This window comes from Mobula birostris, chromosome 13 (genome assembly GCF_030028105.1).
Source record: "Mobula birostris isolate sMobBir1 chromosome 13, sMobBir1.hap1, whole genome shotgun sequence".
NCBI classification, from domain to species: Eukaryota; Metazoa; Chordata; class Chondrichthyes; order Myliobatiformes; family Myliobatidae; genus Mobula; species Mobula birostris.
Genome location: NC_092382.1, coordinates 82,620,011 through 82,640,391, shown reverse-complemented (window position 1 = coordinate 82,640,391; position 20,381 = coordinate 82,620,011). Strand labels below are relative to the sequence as shown.

At 44.1% G+C, this 20,381-nt stretch overlaps 1 protein-coding gene across 2 annotated transcripts; it reads right to left on the bottom strand.

Annotated features, from left to right (window-relative positions):
* Positions 1-6,840: 6,840 nt before the first annotated feature.
* On the bottom strand, positions 6,841-14,797 carry LOC140207714 (uncharacterized). Of its 2 annotated transcripts, none has more exons than XM_072276269.1 (2): positions 14,696-14,797; positions 6,841-11,365 (listed from the first exon to the last, which is right to left on the bottom strand). In XM_072276269.1, exon 2 carries the CDS (start codon positions 10,979-10,981, stop codon positions 9,701-9,703), a length of 1,281 nt encoding a protein of 426 aa, XP_072132370.1. In that variant the 5' UTR covers positions 10,982-11,365; positions 14,696-14,797; the 3' UTR covers positions 6,841-9,700. The 2 variants fall into 2 exon arrangements, with proteins under 2 accessions (XP_072132370.1, XP_072132369.1); XM_072276268.1 differs by having other exon boundaries at positions 6,841-11,818; positions 14,696-14,790.
* Positions 14,798-20,381: the final 5,584 nt, after the last annotated feature.

Below are 20,381 nucleotides of genomic sequence, written 5' to 3'. Positions count from 1 at the left end.
AGTTAGGCCATTCAGCCCCATCGAGTCTGCTCCGCCGTTCTATCATGGCTGATCATTGTTCAGACTCAACCCCATGCACCTGCCTCCTTGATATATTCTGTACTGCCCTGACTGATCAGGCAATATTTCCCTGTACAGAAGCTATGCTGGCTTTGACTTATTTTATCATTAGTCCACTTGTAGCCCAAAACCTCATCTGTTATAATAGACTCCAACACTTTCCCAGCCACCGAGGTTAGTCTAACTGGACTATAATTTGCTTTCTTTTGCCTTCCTCCGTTTTCAAAGAGTGGATTGACATTTGCAATCTTCCTGTCCTCCAGGACCAGACCAGGATCAAGTGATTCTTGACAGGTCATGACCAATGCATCTGTTATCTCTTCAGCAACCTCTCTCAGGACTCTGGGATGTAGTCCATCTGGTCCAGGTGACTTATCCACTTTAAGAACCTGAGTTTGCCCAGCTCATTTTCCTTTGTAATAGCAATGGCACTCACTCCTCCTCCCTGACACTCACGGATCTCTGGCACACTGCTAGTGTCTTCCACAGAGAAGACGGAAGCAAAGTCCCTATCAAGTTCATCTACCATCTCTTCCCCATGTCTACCTCATGAGCATCACTTTCCAGCGGTCCAATATCAACTCTCGCCTCCCTTTCGCATTTTTATAACTAGTTTATATTATTGTCTAGTTTGCCCATATATTTTACCTTTAGCATTCTTATCTATTTTTCGTTGCCTGTTTTGGATTTTAAAAGCTACCCAATTATCTAACTTCCTACTCACTTTTGCTACCTTATATGCACTTTCCTTCACATTTATACAGTCCTTAACTTCCTTTGTCAGCCACAGTAGCCTAGCCCCGCTGTTTGAGAGCTACTTCATCGGGACACATCTATCCTGTACATTATGAACTATTCTCAGAAACGTCAGCCATTTCTGCTCTGGTATCATCCCCACGAGTATCCTTCTCCAATCCACCTGGGGAATCACCTCTCTCATGCCTCTGTAATTCCCTTTGTTCCATTGCAATACTACGCATGTGACCTATGCTTCTCCCTCAGAAATTGCAGTAGGAATTGAATCATATTATTGTCCCTGCCTTCTAATGGTTCCTTTACATTAACCTTCCTAATAAGATCTGGGTTATTACACAATACCCAATCAAAGATTGTAGTTCCCCGAGTAGGCTCAACCATCAGCAGCTCTAAAAAGCCCTTTCGTAGGAATTTGATACATTCCCTCTCTTCCGATCTGACACAAAGCTGACTTTCCCAATTGTCCTACAGATTGAAGTAACCCACTACAATTGTGTCATTAAATTTATTACATAAATGCCAACCATTTGGGAGTAACTGGGGCAGAAGTGAGGTTACATGCTTTTACCCAGGAGAGAAGGTGTTTCGGAAGCTGAAAGGCCTGAAGGTAGATAAGGCTCCTGGACAAGAACGTGAACACCCCGGGATTCAGAAAGAGATAGCTGAAGAGATTGTGAAGTTATTAGAGTTATAGAACACCACAACACAGGAAAATGCCATTCGGCCAATCTAGTCTGTGCCAAAGCATTAATCTGCCGAGTTCCAACAACTTCCACCTGGACCATAGCCCTCCATATCCTTCTCATCCATGGACCAAAGGAAACTTCTCTTAAAGGTTGAAATCATCCCTGCCACTTGCTCTGGCAGCTCGTTGCACACTGTCCCTGCCTCTGAATGAATAATTTCCCCCTTAGTTTTCTCTTAAAATGCATCAAGAATCACTAGATTTGGGAACGGTTCTGGTAGACTAGAAAGTACAAATGTCACTCCACTCTTTAAGAGAGGGAGGCAGAATAAAGGAGTTATAGGACAGTTCGGCTGACCACAGTGGTCAGGAAGGTGATAGTGTGTATTATGGGTGAGTTTTTTGGGTACTGTAGTTGGGGACGCCTGATGAAGTAGGGCAAACTCAGCAGGACTCCTTTGGAGGAAATTATGTCTGACAAATGTCTTGGAATACTTTGAGGAAATAACAGGCAGGATAGATAAAGCAGAGCCAGTGAATGTTGTTTTGCTTGGATCTTCAGATGATCTTTAACAAGGTACCCCATGATAGGCTCACTGAGAAAGTAAGGAGGCATGCTGTGCCTCAGGGATCTGTTCTGTGACCCCTACTCTTTTTATAAATGACCTGGATGAGGAAGTGGAGCGATGGGTTAGTAAATTTGCTGATGACACAAAGGTTGGGGGTGTTGTGAATAGTGTGGAGGCCTGTCAGAGGTTACATCGGACATTGATAGGGTGCAAAACTGGGCTGTAAAGTGGCAGATGGAGTTAACCCCAGATAAGTGTTTCTATGTACATTTTGGTAGGTCAAATATTATGGCAGAATATAGTATTAATGGTAACACTCTTGGCAGTGTCGAGGATCAGAGGGACCTTGGGGTCCGAGTCTATAGGACACGCAAAGCTGCTACGCACGTTGACTCTGTGGTTAAAAAGGCATATGGTGCATTGGCCTTTATCAATCGTGGAATTGAGTTTAGGAGCTGAGAGGTAATGCTGCAGCTATATAGGACCCTGGTTAGGCCCCACTTGGAGTACTGAGCTCAGTTCTGGTTGCCTCACTACAGGAAGGATGTGGAAACCATAGAAAGGGTGCAGAGGAGATTTACAAGGATGTTGCCTGGATTGGGGAGCATGCTGTATGAGAATAGGTTGAGTGAACTTGGCCTCTTCTCCTTGGAGCGACGGAGGAGAGGTTACAGCGGGACTTTGATAGGATGCAAAACTTGGCTGAGAAGTGACAGATGGAGTTCAAGCTGGAGGATGAGAGGTGACCTGATAGGGGTGTACAAGATGATGAGAGGCATTGATCATGTGGATTGTCAGAGGCTTTTCCGAGGGCTGAAATTGCTATCACAAGAGTACACAGGTTTAAGGTGCTGGGGAGTAGGGACAGAGGAGATTGTCAGGGGTAAGTATTTTACTCAGAGAGTGGTGAGTGTGTGGAATGGGCTGCCGGCAATGGTGGTGGAAGCGGATATGAAAGGGTCTTTAAAGAGACTTTTGAATAGGTACAGGGAGCTGAGCAAATTAGAGGGCTATGGGTAAACCTAGGTAATTTTAAGGTAAGGACATGTTCGGCACAGCTTTGTGGGCTGAAGGGTCTGAATTGTGCTGTAGGTTTTCTATGTTTCTATGAACATACATTTTGTGTCAGTAACAGATTTGGAAATGTTGGATTTGGTCTCTCAGCCAAATGGCTGACACAGTTTGGGAACAACTGGACTCCGAGCACCGGTTCCTACAACACCGACTGGGACATCCTGCAGGCCCGGGAAGGGTCTGGTTATTCCTTGTATTTGAACACACAGAGACCAGGAACAGGAGCAGGCCTCTCGGCCCCTCCACACCGTCCTGTCATTCAATAAAACCTCGGACCGGTCCACCCGGGCCCCCAACGCGACTCCCATCCCCACTTTGCCCGGACCATTGGCCCCGCTTGCAGGGCAACAGTCTGCCGGTGTTTGCCCCCCAATGTGGTGAATCGCCACCACCGTGGGCTCAGACATTTCCACAGATGAGCCCCTCCTGTCCCCACCGGGACAAACATCCTGTCCGCCCCCTCTCTCACCGTCTTCATCCTCTCCCTCCCCGGGGAACCGGCATCAAACCGACGGGCCGAGCGGTCTCCTCCTACCTCTCAGCGATACATCAGACTCCGGCCGCAGGAGACGCTTCACAAACGCCTCAACTTCCCTCGGAGGGAAATGGAAATAAATCAGAAAGCGGACATTTACTTTCGGCTTTCTTCCACTTTAACGGGCAGTTCGCTCCTGCAGCAGAAGTCGGGGTAACGCCCTCTCGGCTGGTCCGCCTCCACTATTGGGTGTAACCAGTGATTGACATCGCTTCGCACCAATGGGAATAGCGCAGCTCTGCAATCAGTTCAATTCCTCTGTTGACTGTTCGGGGAGGGGGCGTGGCTCGTGCTGAGTAGCTCAGCCGTTAAACCGAAAAAGCTCGAGCACAGCAGCGCGTGTGTCACGTAAGGCACCGTGCTCGTGACAGCAGATGCAGATACGGGGAGACCATGGGTGACGTCAGGCGCGTGGGAGGGGCTGTTGTGTGACGTCACGTGAGGGGGGAGCGCTTCAGTTTTAAAACACCTTTTGTTGGGTCCGATCTGGAACAACAAAATTAAATTCGGGTTTCATCGGGAGCGGATCCGGTGTTGTGAGATGTGTCCGGCTGTGCCGTGTTGTTGGTGGAGTGGGCAGCGGGGTGTTTGTCTCCGGGCTCTCCTCAGCCCCGGTTTTCACTTTGCGACCGAGCCCGGGCCGTGGATCAATTCCTTGTGGTTCTGCAGGGGGTTTGGGGCGAAGGGACAGTCTGTCTGTCTGTCTGTCTGTCTGTGTGGGTCGGGGTTATGAGTGGGTGTGGGTGTGGGTCCCGGGACACATTAACTTGTAAACACCGGACCATCTGGTGAATTGGATCAGACAGCTTCGCTCGCCTGTCCTTTCAGGAAACAACAATTCTCTCTTCATATTAATAACTGTCTAAACTTGCTATGAACAAGATTATGTGTTACAAGATTGTGAGTTACAGAGTCTAGGACAGCTGTCACCGTCATGGGCTGCGAGTGCAGACAGGGATTGGGGTCACTGAGCTGTGCATCAGAGAAGGACATGGGTTTGTACAGCCTCCTGTGGGGTAGAAATGTCCACACGGTGAATTCGGATCTGCTGGCACATCGAGAGTCTGAAAGGGAAAGGGAATAGGGAAGGGGCTGAGCAGAGAGTTTTAACAGGGGTGGAGGGGTACAGGAGCTGTCTGATAGATCGTTTTAATTGTTTTTTATAATCTGACAGATGGTGACTGAGGAAGAAGCTTGTTGACGGAGGATACCCGGAGGCGAGCAGCTCAGATACGGAATCAGGAATTGAATTGAATTGACTTTATTTCTTATATCCATCAGGGGTAAAAATCTTCACATTACGTCTCCACCTAAATGTGCAACGTGCAATCATAGTAATTTATAATAGTTTACAATAAATAAAACAGACAATGTAATATAGAGCACACTCAAATCAGCGTGAGTTCATCAGTCTGACGGCCTGGTGGAAGAAGCTGTCCCGGAGCCTGTTGGTCATGGCTTTTATGTTGCGGTACCGCTTCCCGGATGGTATCAGGAGAGTGACAGTGATGTGATTTCCTGTGTCACGGGTACAGACATTCATCTCAAGTGAGGAGTTTGTGTGGAGATGCAGCTTCTCTGGAGGTGGAGGAAAGAGGACACACCAACAGGTGGAACCAGCTGTGGGAAGACATGGTTTGTCAGGTCTGATGATGAGCTGAATGTACCATAACCTTCAGACTGAATCAGAAAACCATTCTGAGGGTATTTGAAATGTCAGAAGCAGGGGAGATGTGATCACATGTGCAGAGGGCAGGGGTTGTGTCTCCATCAGACCCTCAGTGAGATGGTTCAAGTTATAATGTGCAGGGATGAAAGCACAGTGTTTGGGGCCGGATTTAATCACTGATTCTGACACAGTGAGAGGGTTAGTTTTGCCGTAAGGAGGAAACATTAATGGAGAAAGAGACAGGAACTTCATCAATTCTACACGGGTCCCATTTATCAGCACTTGGCTCTTAGCCGACTGTATCTCGGCAGTTTCTTTCTTTCTTTTCAAATCTTTTTATTATTATATTATTCAAAAATAACACGAGTACATCAAAGTAAGCGATACTTACAATGTCTCAAGGAAAAAAACATTATTTTCTAGATTGAAAAATTTTGTTGATATTAAATAGAAACCCTACTCAGCAGGAAAAAGTGGGGGGAAACCCCATTAGGTGTACAACCCGGAGCCATGCGTCATACAAAAAGCTTCTAAAAATAAACAGCAATCCGCCAGCAAGAAAAAAAAATATATACCAAAATTTACAATTAGATCGTGGAGGAAATCTACCAATTAACTCAAATGATAATAACGAGCAAATGAATCCCATCTTTTCTCAAAATCAAATAAAGGTTCAAAGGTTCGACTTCAAATTTTCTCCAAACTAAGACATAGCATCACTTGAGAGAACCATTGTGACAAAGTGGGAGCTGATGTATCCTTCCACTTCAACAAAATGGCCCTCCCAGCTATCAAAGTAACAAATGCAATAACATGTTGGTCAGATATAGAGAGACCACGGATATTTTGAGGAATTATTCCAAAAAGCACAGTTAATTTGTTAAGTTGTAAATTAATTTTAAGTGCTTTAGAAATTGTCGAAAAAACTGACTTCCAGAACTGTTCCTGTATAGAACAAGACCAAAACATGTGTGTCAGCATAGCTGTCTCGGTTTTACATCTATCACAATAACTATCAACATTAGGAAATATTTTAGACAGTCTCTCCTTCGTCAAAGGGTAACGATGTACAATTTTAAATTGAATAGTGAATGACGAGCGTATATTGAAGAAGAGTTCAGCTTCAGAATCCGTGTCCAATCCTTCGTCATAAGAGATAAATTGAGTTCCTTCTCCCAATCTTGTTTAATCTTAAATAAAGAACACTTATCCCATTGTAATAAAAAAAATATAATTTCTTCCAATAAACCCTTCGTCAAAGGGTTCATACTCATAATAATATCTAACAGGTCAGCCTCCAATACGCAAGGAAAATTATTTAAATATCTTTGTAAGAAATGTCTAACTTGAAGGTATTGTAAAAAGTGTGAGTATGAAAGATAATATTTATCAACTAATCGTTCAGAAGACACCAATCTATCTTCTTTAAAAAAACAAAAAAAAACCTTTATTTTTCCAAAGTAAAAAAATTGGATCACTCAAAGAAGGCTTAAAAAAGTAATTTTGATAAATTAAACTACAAAGTTTAAATTTTTTAAGATTAAAATTTTCAAAAATTGCAAAACTGGAGCCAAGTGTGTAATGAATGCTTAATCACAGGGTATGGAATTAAATTAACAACTTTAGCGAATTGTATAGGTAAAGCAACTCCTAATAATGAGGTTCAGTAAAACTGTTTCACAGCTTTCAATTCCAGGTCTACCCAAATTGGCCAATCATTCTTATCAACCCAATATAACCAAAAGGACATGTATCACACATTAACAGCCCAGTAATACATTCTTAAATTAGGCAAAGTGAGACCTCCATCCCTTTTCAACTTTTGTAAGTGACATTTACTAATTCTTGGTCTTTTATTATTCCAAATAAAAGTTAAAATAATAGAATCAATCTGATCAAAGAAACTTCTTAGTCAATAAAACAGGGATATTCTGAAATAAATATAAAAATTTGGGGAAAATCATCATTTTAACTATATGGATACGACTGACAAGTGAAAAGGTAAGTGGACTCCATCTATTAAATCAATACTTCATAGAGTCTACCAAAGGAACAAAATTGGCTTTATAAAGATCCTTATATTTTTTAGTGATTATAACACCTAAATATCTGAAAGAATCTGTGACTTTGAAAGGAATATTATCATTTATAGAGGCAGGTTCATTTAAAGGAAACTATTCACTTTTACTAACATTTATTTTATATCCTGAAAAATCTCCAAATTTATTGAATAATTTTAGCAAGGCAGGAATAGATTCTTTGGGATTAGATACATAAACCAATAAATAGTCAGCGTAAAGAGAAATCTTATGAATGGTCTCATTCACAAAAATCCCATGAATATTTTTAGCTTCACGAAGAGCAATACCAAGGGGTTCTAATATTAAAGTAAATAACAAAGGACTTGATGGACAACCTTGTCTTGTCCCCTGTGAAATCTGAAAAAAAGGAGACCTACAGTTGTTATTGACAACAGTAGCAATAGGAGCTTTATATATCGTTCCAAACCAATTATTAAAATTAACACCAAAGCCAAATTTCTCTGAAACATTAAAGAAATATTTCAACTCGATCAAATGCTTTTTCAGCATCCAAAAAGATGATGCATTGTGGAGTTTTAAAAGAGGATAAATATATAATGTTAAGTAGTCTCCGAACATTTGAAAAGGAAAAACGACCCTTTATAAAGCCTATTTGATCTTTAAAAATAATTTTACCCAAAATATTATCTAACCAATTGGCCATTATCTTTGACAGAATGTTAGCATCGACTTTCAATAATGAAATAGGTCTATATGAAGTACGGTCAGTAGGATCTTTATCCTTTTTAAGAATTAAAGAAATAGAAGCCTCATAGAAAGTAGAGGGTAAATCACCTTTCAAAACAGAATCCTTAGACATTTCCAACATATATCCGGAAAAAGCAATTTTCCAATTTTTTTATAAAATTCTACAGGACCCATCAAGTCCAGGGGCCTTACCAGATTGCATTGAAAAAATAGCTTTGTGAATTTCGGCTTCAGTAATTTGGGCATCAAGAGTCTGTACAGACAGAGCGGTCCCTGGCTTCGTATGCTATCATAGGTTGCTTGCCTTTTTTTTGGGGGGCTTTCAGGGAGGTGGGTGGGGTTAGAATTAGGAGTTTTTTTTTCCTCTTGGGTGGTTCTGGAGCATGGGTGTTTTCTATGTGGTTGTATTCTTCATCACCACCATTTTTGATCATCCCGTATTGGTATGTGCTCTGTGCAGGTATAAAGTATAATAAAATTATAATATGGTATTTAAACGGATTAATGTAATAAGTTGGAATGTTTGTGGTTGGAATCATCCTATTAAATGAAAAATAGACAAAACTATTAACTGATTCCAAACTGATATAATTTTTGCTCAAGAGACACATATCAGGGCAGGAGATCTAAATAGATTTTTTTTGGATGGTGGAGAGGTTTGCAGTTCCACTCTACTTCTCAGAGTAAAACTAAAGGCATGTCCATCTTTATTAAATCTAATATATTTATTCAAGAGGATATTGAGTCAGATTCGAATGGTAGATTTTTAATTGTCAAAGGAGTGATCTGTAACAGAAAAATTGTTTTGGTCAATCTGTATGGTCCTAACTTAGATGATCCTTCTTTTTTTAGAAAAGATATTTGCTTTACTGCCTGATTCAAATGAATATATGTGATAATGCGTGGGGATTTTAACTGTTGTTTAAATCCTATGATTGACAAGAGCTCAACCAATCAGCGACTTCCAACTCACTCTGTGTCACTTATTAACTCCTTTTTGATCAATTTTGGATTGATCGAATTATGGAGATATCTGCACCCCGGTAACAGAGAATATTCTTTCTTTTCACATGTTTACAAAAAATATTCGAGGATTGATTATATTATAATCAATCCCCGCTTCCTGCCTAGTGTTAAAAATTGTGAAAATGACGCTATTGCTATATCTGATCATGCACCTTTGAGTTTGTGTTTTGAATTTATGTCATTCTTGCCCGCTCAACATAGCACATGGCACATGTCTCAGACATTATTGCAAAACTCTGACTTTATTGGTTTTATTGAAACCCAGATAAAAGAATTCTTTCATTTTAATGATATAGTGGGTACGTCCAAATGAATTATATGGGATACATTTAAAGCATTTTTGCATGGCCAGATCATTTCTTATTCAGCTAAGCTTAAAAAACAGACTAAAGTAGAATTAGATAAGATTGGGCTGGGAGGCTATCACCACCTATATTAAGCTGCTAGCCTAAGCGAGAGTTACATATGTTCAGATAACTGAGTGAATTGCTTCCCACATTCAGAGCAGGTGAACAGCCTCATTCCAGCTCAATCAACTCAATGATGCACATAGGGTTGATTTGGCTGAGAGAATCTCTTCCCAAAGTCTGAGCAGGTGAACAGCCTCTCCCCAGTGTGAACTGACTGATGTCTCTGTAGGGAGGATGATTCAGAGAATCCCTGCCCACAGACTGAGCAGGTGAATGGCCACGGACACTCCCTGATGTGAACTGACTGGTGTCTCAGTAGGGAGGATGATTCAGTGAATCCCTTCCCACAGACTGAGCAGGTGAATGGCCACTCCCCGGTGTGAAGTGACTGGTGTTTCAGTAAGTGAGAAGACAAAGTGAATCCCTTCCCACAGTCTGAGCAGGTGAATGGCCTCTCTCCGTTGTGAACTCGCTCATGTACCTTCAGTTTAGATGACAAAGTGAATCCCTTCCCACAGTCTGAGCAGGTGAACGGCCTCTCTCCGGTATGTACTCGCTGATGTACCTTTAGTTCGGATGACTGCATGAATCCCTTCCCACAGTCTGAACAGGTGAACGGCCTCTCCCCAGTGTGAACTCTCTGATGTACCTTCAGTTGGGATGATGAATTGAATCCTTTCCCACAGTCTGAGCAGGTGAATGGCCTCTCCCCAGTGTGAACTCTGTGATGTACCTTCAGTTGGGATGAGCAAGTGAATCCCTTCCCACAGTCTGAGCAGGTGAACGGCCGCTCCCCAGTGTGAATTCTCTGGTGCTCTTGCAGGTTTGATGCCTGACTGAATCCCTTCCCACAGACTGAGCATGTGAACGGCCTCTCCCCAGTGTGAACTCTCTGGTGTACCTTCAGATTAGATAACCAAGTGAATCCCTTCCCACAGTCCGAGCAAACGAACGGCCGCTCCCTGGTGTGAACTCGCTGGTGTGCCATTAGGTCAGATGACCGAATGAATCCCTTCCCACAGCCTGAGCAGGTGAATGGCCTCTCTCCAGTGTGAACTCTCTGATGTTCCTTCAGCTGAGCTGATCGAGTGAATCCCTTCCCACACACTGAGCAGGTGAATGGCCTCTCTCCAGTGTGAACTGACTGGTGTGCTTGTAGGCTAGTCGACTCAGTGAATCCCTTCCCACAGTCGAAGCAGGTGAACGGTCTCTCTCCAGTGTGAACTCGCTGGTGTCTCTGTAGATTAGATGAAGAATTGAATCCCTTCCCACAGTCCAAGCAGATGAATGGCCTCTCTCCAGTGTGAACTCTCTGATGTACCTTCAGTTTAGAAGAGCAAGTAAATCCCTTCCCACCTTCCGGGCAGGTGAATGGCCACTCGCCCGTGTGAACCCGCTGGTGAGCCATTTGGTCAGATGACCAAGTGAATCCTTCCCCACAAATTCAGCAGATGACCAGCCTCTGCCCAGTGTGAACTGACTGGTGTGTCCACAGGTGAGAAGACCCACCACAGAACAGGTGAATGGCCTTGTCCCAGTGTGAACTTGCTGATGTACCTTCATGAGATGACCTTGAATCCCCACAGTTCAAAAAGGTGAACGGCCACTCCCCTGTGTAAACTGACAGGCCTGCCAGTCGGTCAGATGATCGAGTGAATCCCTCACCACAGTTTGAGCAGGAAGGATGATCAAGTGAATCCCTTGCTCCACTTCTTATAAGCGTGGACAGAGACAGCAAAACTGGCGTGTTGTGTTCGAGATCCTCATAGATAAATTCCTTGTCGTTTTTAACCTGAAAAAAGATTTATAACATCCATCAGTGGGTGAAGGACAACATTTCAGATGAGATCACTTTAGTCACCAAGGTGTGATCTGCCATCACACTGTTTCTGTGAGATTCAACCCAAGTTGGAGAGAGAAATCATCTTCTATCTGGGCACAGTGCTGGTATCTGGAATGACCATCAAACTCTCTGATGCTCTTCCTGTCTCTATAGGAATGGGGCATTTCTGCCATCTCCAATCTGTGACCTGGCTCAGTTTGACTCTCTCCATTGGTATTATTCCCTGTTCCCACTGAGCTGCATGGGTGCCTGGCCCCACAGTAACTGAAACACTCTCACACAAATAGCCTTTGTTGACGGACGTGCAGCAGGGATTTTCTTTTATCTACTGTCAATGTAAAGTGCCGCAGTTTTAACGCCATGTAAACATTTCCTGCCCAGATGAATGGCTGGTCTTCACAGCTGTTAAAAGGAATTAAATGAACATTAGTATTATTTCTTGTGCTTGTCACAGAGTCACAGAAAAGTACAACACAGAAACAGGCACTTTGGCCCATCTAGTTTGTGTTGAACTATTTAACCTATCTACACCCATACCCCTACCATCCAGATACCAATACAAACCTCTTAAATGTTGAAATTGTGCTCACATGCACCAGTTGGGCTGTCTGCTCATTCCACACCTGGATGACTGCCTGTGTGAAGACGTTTACCTGCATGTTCCCCTTAATATTTCACCTTTCACCCTCAACCCATGGCCTCTGTTTGGAGTCCCACACCATCTCAGTGGAAAAAGCCAGCTTGCGCTTACCCCATCTATAACCCTCACAATTTTGATACACTTCCATCAAATCTCGCCTCAATCTTCTACATTCCAAGGAATAAAGCCCAGACCTGTTCAATCTCTCCTCATAACCCAAGTCCTCCAGACCTGGCAACATACTTGCGAATTTTCTCTGAACTCTTTCAACCTCTTTTACATCTTCCTGTAGGTTGCTGACCAAACTGCACACAATACTCCAAGTTAGTCCTCACCAATGTCTTGTACAACATCAACATAACATCCATCTCCTGTACTCAGTACTTTGGTTTATGAAGGCCAATGTGCCAAAATCTTTCTTTCTATCCCTATCAAACTGTGACACCACTATCAGTGAAATATAGACCTGTATTCCCAGACCCCTTTCTTCTACAACACTTCTCAGTGCCCTACCAGTCACTGTGCAATTCTAGGTCCTACTAAGGTGCAACACTTCACACTTGTGAGCATTAAATTCCATTTTCTGTTTCTCAACCCATTTTCCCAGCTGGTCTAGATCACACTGCAAGCCATGATAATCTTCCTCGCTGTCCACTACACCACCGATCTTGGTGTCATCCACAAATTTGCTGATCCAGTTAACCACACTATCATGCAGATTACTGATATAGATGACAAACAACAACAGATCCAACACTGATCCCTGTGGCACACCACTAGTCACAGGCCTCCGGTCAGAGAGGCAGCCATCTGCTACCACAGTCTGGCTTCTCCCAAAGACAGTGTATCATCCAATTTACTATCCCATCTTGAATGCTGAGTGACTGAACCTTCTTGACCAACCTCCCAGATGAGACTTTGTCAAGTGCCTTGCTAAAGTCCATGTGGACAACATCCACTGCCTTGCCTTCATCCACTTGCCTGATATCATCCTCGAGAGACTCTATAAGATTGGTTAGACATGACCTACCATGCACAAAACCATGCTGCCTATCTCTAATCAGAGCACATCTATCCAAATACTTATATATCCAGTTGCTGCACATATGTTCCAATAACTCTCCCACTACTGATGTCAAGCTCACTAACATAAAATTTTCTTGTTTACCTTTAGAGCCTTTCTTGAACAGCAGAACAACACTGGCTGTCCTCCAATCCTCCAGTACCTCACCTGTCACTAAGGATGATTTAAATATTTGTGCTTGGGCCCCAACAATTTTTGCACTTGTCTTCCGCAGCGTCCCAGGGAACAACTTGTCAGGCCCTGGGGATTTATCCATGGTAATTTGCCTTAAGACAACAAACACCTCCACATCTGTAATCTGTACAGGGTCCTTTCTAACTCTCACACAGTTTCGTGTGTCCTGCACCTTGGGTGCAATGCACCTCTCTTCATGACATATCTATCACTCCCTTCAACTCCTGGATGATCTGGAATTCATCCATTTCCAGCTCCAACTCCCGAACGTGCAGGGTTACAAGCTGCAGCTGGATGCACATCTTATAGGTGAGGGTGTCAAGGACACTGGAAGTCTCTCCAGCTTCCCACCAATGTCCCGTCTAATTTGTAATGACCGGTGTGCCAAAAAATCTTGCCTGTGCAATTTTTACCCATTGACAACAACATGTGCAAACTGAGCTTTAAATAGAGAGGTATTTATTTTAACAGCTAGCAAATGAGAACTCTGATGCCCTCTGGGTTTGATTGAGTTCATCTGCACTCTCACACAACCTATACAGCAGGCCTGTAGAGGGTTACGAAGGATTTTCTCGCCAGACCTTTTGCACACCGTCCATATCTGATTTGCTCGCTAAATGATGCTTTAAAAAGTCAGATTTCTAAAATCACTCCACTTCCTCGCACTTGCAAATTCTCCAGCAACTTTTGCATTGCCACAACACACACAGGTAACACCGGTTTCTATATTGTACATAAATATTTCCCCTGAACCCTCCCCCAGGGGACTGATGACCAATGAATATGAACGGAAGGGCAGGTCTCATTGGAGAATGGCACATTTGTGTGTGAAAGCTACTTGTTGATCAGGACAAAGGCGTTTGATATCATTATGTACCCAGAGAGAATGGGTCAAAACATGTTCCCACGGGTACAAAGGTCCAGAACAAGAGGAGGTAGAACAAGCAACACACACAAAATGCTGGAGGAGCTCAGCAGGACAGACAGCATTATGGAAAACAGTACTAGTGCTGAATTCCTCCAGCATTTTGTGTGTGTTGCTTGGATTTCCAATATCTGCAGGTTTTCTCGTTTGTGATTGAAGGCAGAACAGAGGTGTTTTTTTCTCAGCTGGTGATGTAAAAGATTTTGTTCCCTTTCTCCGAGTTCCCAATCCTTGCATTTAGACAGCTGGAGCTCAGCTCTGTCTGAGAGATCCATCGGTTCCCATTCCCTCATCAGCCGGAAGCTCCCCGGGGCCCATGTACGGATCGTGGGGCTGAGAGAGAGGGAAGAGAACAGGACTGTCCCGGGATTATGGTTCACGGTGTCCGGAGCTCACAGCAATTGTCCCGAATTCGGTGTTGAAAACCCCCACCCGCAGCCGGGGAATATCTCTTACCTGGAGCCGATTTCTCGAGGCCTTTGAGTACTGCGCGCATGCGCAATTTTCAGGAACAGACTGCAATTCAATCGGTGTTTCAGCGACAGTGAAGATTGTTGCGCAGAGCTTTCTGGGTCATCACGGAGCCATTAAAAGTTTCTGCAAGCACAGGTTCCATGTCCATACCTCAGGTTTTTTTGTGTGTAGAAAACTCAGCAGCTCTTTTAATGCGGAAAGCAGCTCCCATAAGCAATGCATAAACTATCAGCAAACTTTCCGCGTGTCTAATGCCAAAGTAGAACCTTGTTACAAATGCAGATATGAAACACAAGAGATTCTACTGTTGCTGGAAATGTAAACACACACACACACATAATGCTGGAAGAACTCCGCAGTTCAGGCACCAACTAAGCAGAGGAGTACACAATCTAGGCATGCTGAAGGGACTCGGCCTAAACGTTGCCTATTTACTCCTCTCCACATTTGCAGCCTGATCTGTTGATTTCCTCCAGTATTTTGCTGAAATTAACCACCTTTTTTTTCAATCAAACAGTTTCAAAATGTTTCTGATCTTTCATTTGTAGCCATATTCTGCTGGTTGGATTCCTCTTCCTCCTCGTCCTTGTAAACTCTTAATTCCCATCTCTTTCTGGAGCCCCAACACACTGATTCAAGCTGGTAACTCTTTGGTTTCTGACTCCACACAATCGAAGATTCATTTGCTCATCTGCTGTCAGACTTTAGAGGCGCATTTAAGCAAACCAGCTGTCTGAGGCACAGACCTTTGAAATGAGTGAAAATGACACAAAACTTTGAAAAGAGCAGGGAAGAAGGAGTTTAACCGCCTTAGACCAGAGCCCTGAAGAACGTTAAAACCACAGTGAGCTCATTGTGTTATTCAGCCTGGACAGAAGCATGCAGGAAATTCATGCAGGTGTATAGGATGATGAGAGGCATTGGTTGTGTGGATAGTCAGAGGCTTTTCCCAGGGCTGAAACGGCTAACACAAGGGGGCATAGGCTTAAGGTGTTTGGAGGTAGGTACAGAGGAGATGTCAGAGCTACGTTTTTTAAACAAAGTGTGGTGTGTGTGTGGAATGCACTGCCTGCGACGGTGATAGAGGCGGATACAACAAGGTCTTTTAAGAGACTCTTAAATAGGTACATGGAGATTAAGAAAATAGAGGCCTATGCGGTAGGGTAATTCTAGGCAGGTTCCAGAGTAAGTTACATGGTCGTGACATCATTTAGAGCCAAAGGATATGTCATGTGCTATAGATTTCTATGATTCTCTGAAATTCATGGAAAATCTCCTATCCCACGGAGTGGTGACTAGGTGCAACCTGTCATCACAGGGAGAGTGAGAGGGGAACAGCAGGGATAGATTTTGATATACTGATATGGAACAGAAACATGGACAGGGACCAGATGGGCCGAGAGGACTCTCTAGTGTACATTGTGAGTGGGGTAGAGACAGTAAGTACCTGAGACACGGGATTTGATATAGAACTGATTTATCTTTCACAGATCCACAATATTAAACATCAGTCTAGTTTAAGGCTAACATCAGCAGAACAGACTCCTCCAATGCTCAGTGACCAGGGTTCAGTCCTGGGTGCGATGAGCAGCCGCAAGAACTGCAGAACCTGACAGTAACAGTCCCTCATGAACCTGCAGCTGCCTTCAGTCACCATATTGGTGAAACATTTAACACAAAACCATGCATTTGAGAATTTAGATATTTCTATTTTTCTGAGCTTCTCATAAATGTGTACAGTTTAGTTAAGCTTTGCTCCAGAATTACCACACAATTAAAAGTTTATTACATTTTTTTTATTTTTAGTTTTGCACCACTTACGTAATTTAGCTATTTAATATGTATATTATAGTAATTCACAATTGTTAAAATCTATTGCTATGAATTAGGTTCTACTGCTGCCGCAGAGACAACGAATGTCATGACATTTGCCGGTGCTATTAAACCTGATTCTGATATTGATATGGGAGACCCCCCACCGGTCACCTGATCCCAGTTACCGCAGATTGTAATGCGAGATTGAAGCCTTTTCTACTTACCTGCATTCCTCAGAAATGACAATAGTTCAGATAAGTTTCCTTCTGCGGTTTCAAAACAGAAGCTCAGTCTGTCTAATATTTCCACACAATTAAAATGGGGAGGAATGCAGCAAGAATGTGCCGGTTATGAGGATCTTTGAGTACATGGCCTGTTTTTCCTTGCAGTCATGGGCAGAGCAGTAGCCATAAGAAGGCGTGAAGTATCGACAAGAAGCTCAGAGACCTCGGCCTTCACCCTGCCTTCTGTAGCTGGATCCTGGACATCCTGTCAGATCGCCGGCAGGTGGTAAGAGTGGGCTCCCTCACCTCTGTCTCTCTGACCCTTAGCACACATACCCCACAGGGTTGTCTCCTTGGCGCCCTCCTTTACTCTCTGTATTCCCATGATTTGCGTCGTCACCCACAGATCCAATCTGCTAATTAAATTCGCTGACGACACTACACTGATTGGCATAATCTCAAATAATAACGAGGCAGCCTACAGAGAAGAAGTCATCACCCCGACACAGTGGTATCAAGAAAACAACCTCTCCCTCAATGTCACAGAAACAAAGGAGCTGGTTGTGGACTCCAGGAGGAATGGAGACAGGGACCAAATTCAACATTTCCAAGTCTGTTATTGACACAAAATGCACATTTTAATATTGATCACGACACAATGTATTTTACATATTGTTAATAACATAAAACGTATTTATAGATTGTTACTGACAGAGAATCGTATAATTTGTGTTCCGTGTGTTATCTGAATGTACTTGCCTGTGATGCTGCCACAAGTCAGTGTTTCTCTGTCCCTGTACCTTCCCGTACTTGTGAACTTGGCAGCTCGGTTGGTCGAATGTATGAGACAGTACACTGTTAAATGCAAAACCCTGAACAGTGTTGATGATTAGAGGAATTTAGACTCCAGGTTCATCGCTCCCTGAAAGAGACTGCACAGATTGATCGGGTGGTTAAGAAGGCAAATGACGCGGTTGTCTTTATTAGTTGAAGCACTGAGTTGAAAAGTCGGGAAGTTGTGTTGCGGCTGTTGCGAGCCTGCGGTCGGACTGTGACTGTGTCTTTAAGAGCGCCGGAGTGAGGAGGCGGGACTATGACGTCAGTCACAGGCTGACGGCGCTGACTGTGGATTTAACCATAAGAGAGAGAGAGCGATCTGCAGACAGGCAGTCGGCCAGTCTAGAGAGAGAGAGACTGGAAAAGCTGATAGCTTCAGTTTGTCGGAATGAAATGTTTGGACACCGGGAAGTCCCGCTCGGCACGGATAGTTCAAAGGTTAATTTATTATCAAAGTAGGTATCCATAAATAACTCTGAGTTTTTTTCTCCTCCAGAGAGTCACGAAACAAGGAAAGAAAGGCTTTCAGAGCGAAAAAAATCAAACTCCCACCCCAACTCCGTATAAAAAGGAACGGCATCCCGATCGTCAACCCCCAAAACCCACCCCTCCCACAAAAGGGAAAAATAACATCGATCCCCCCGAAAAAACAACCCGACCCCGCACAACTGCGGAGGAGCCGGTGTCACCGGTGCAGAGGAGCCGCATCGGGAGCAGCGGACACAACGGGCGACCCCGGAAGATTCACAGGTGAAGGGTCGCCTCACCCGGAAGGATGTTTGGATAACGGGGAGAGTTCGGCCGTCCGGCCCTTTCACTGTGACCCCCGAACTCCACATCAAATCCGTCCAAACGAGTCTGGGCGAACTTTAATGACCAATAAATATAATTCCTCTCTTTGATCACTGTCTGAATGATTCCCTGACTCTGAGAGGAAGGGGTATCTATGATCCACATTGTCGGGGTGTTGAGTTTACCAGGAGACAAAGACTGCAGGGACGGGAGGTTTTCTGGTCACTAATACACTGTGTGTGGACCCCGCTGGCAATTCTGGTGTTGTGACCCGAATCGAGACAAACACCACGCTGCCCACTCCACCAACAACACGGCACAGCCGGACACATAACAGGGGACTTTACATCTCACAACACTGGATTCAGTGATGAAACCCGTGATTAATGTTGTTGTCCCACTGAAATCATAAGAAATGTCCATTCAGGTGTTTTTAATTACAAGCGCTCCCCCACAGATGACGTCACACATGGTTCCCCCCCGCGCGTACCTGAAGTCACACACGCGCTGCTCTGCTCGTGCTGAGGCGGTTTAACGGCTGAGCTACCGACCACGAGACCCCTCCACCCCTCTCCTCCGCTGCACTGTAGTCATTGGCCCGAGGCGATGTCAATCACTGTTTACGCCCAATATGAAGGCGGACCAGCCGAGAGGGCGTTACCCCGCTGACATCTCTTCTCAAAGAGGAACAAATCCCAAAGTAAATGTCCGCTTTCTGATTTATTTCCATTTCCCTCCGAGGGAAGTTGGGGCGTTTGTGAAGCGTCTCCTGCGGCCGGAGTCTGATGTATCGCTGAGAGGTAGGAGGAGACCGCTCGGCCCGTCGGTTTGATGCCGGTTCCCCGGGGAGGGAGAGGATGAAGACGGTGAGAGAGGGGGCGGACAGGATGTTTGTCCCGGTGGGGACAGGAGGGGCTCATCTGTGGAAATGTCTGAGCCCACGGTGGTGGCGATTCACCACATTGGGGGCAAACACCGGCAGACTGTTGCCCTGCAAGCGGGGCCAGGACTGGAGTTGGGAGGGTGGGTGAGGAGAGGAGATTTCGGGTAGTGGGGGTAAGATCTCGAAAGATGATTGCTAATGGCTCCACATCCCTTCAGCCACTTCTTTCAGATCTCTGCCGTGTTCACCATCTGGTCCAGGTGATCTATTTACCTTCAGACCATCTCTGTTTCCCAAGAAACTTCTCCCGAGTAACGTAACTTTACACATTCTGACCACTGACATCTGGGACTTTCATATTCCTGCCAGTGTCTCCGACAGATAAGAGTGATGTACAATACTTATTCAGTTCATCTGCCATCACCTTGCACCCCCACCCCATTACTACCTCTCCAGCATCATTTCCCAGTGGTTTCCACCTCTCTTTTACACCATATGTACCTGAAGAAAAAATTGGCATCCTCTTTAATATTACTGGCTCGCTCACCTATGTATTCCATCTTTTCCTACTTAATTACTTCAGTTGCATTCTATTGGTTTTTAAAAGCTTCCCAATCCTCTAACTTCCCAGTAATTTTTGCTCCATGCCCTCTCTTTGGTTTTTATGTTGTTTTTTGGTTTCTCATATCAGTCACAGTTTTGTTACCTTACCTTCAGAATATTACTTCCTCTCTGTGATGTGTCTATCCTGTGCTTTCCGAATTGCTTCCAGAAATTCCAACCATTGCTGCTCTGTTTCATCCCTGCCCGTATTCTTCTCAAACCAGTTTGACCAATTCTGCTGTCATGCCTCTCTAATTCTCTTTATTCCACACCTGACTTTAGCTTCTCCTTCTCTAATGTCAGGGTGAATTTGATCATATTAAGATCACTTGCCCCTAAGGGTTCTTTGAACTTAAGAGACCTAATTAATTCTGGTTCATTACAACACCCAATCCAGAATAGCTGATCCCCAAGTGGGCTCAATCACGAGCTGCTCTAAAAAAGCATCTTGTAGGCATTCTAGGAATTCCTCCTCTTGAGATCAGCACTATCCTAACTTTCCTAATCACCTGCA

What these genes read in the sequence shown, in the direction of transcription:
- LOC140207714 (XM_072276269.1), bottom strand. Translation starts at nt 10,981, where the DNA reads ATGGCTCACCAGCGGGTTCACACGGGCGAGTGGCCATTCACCTGCCCG.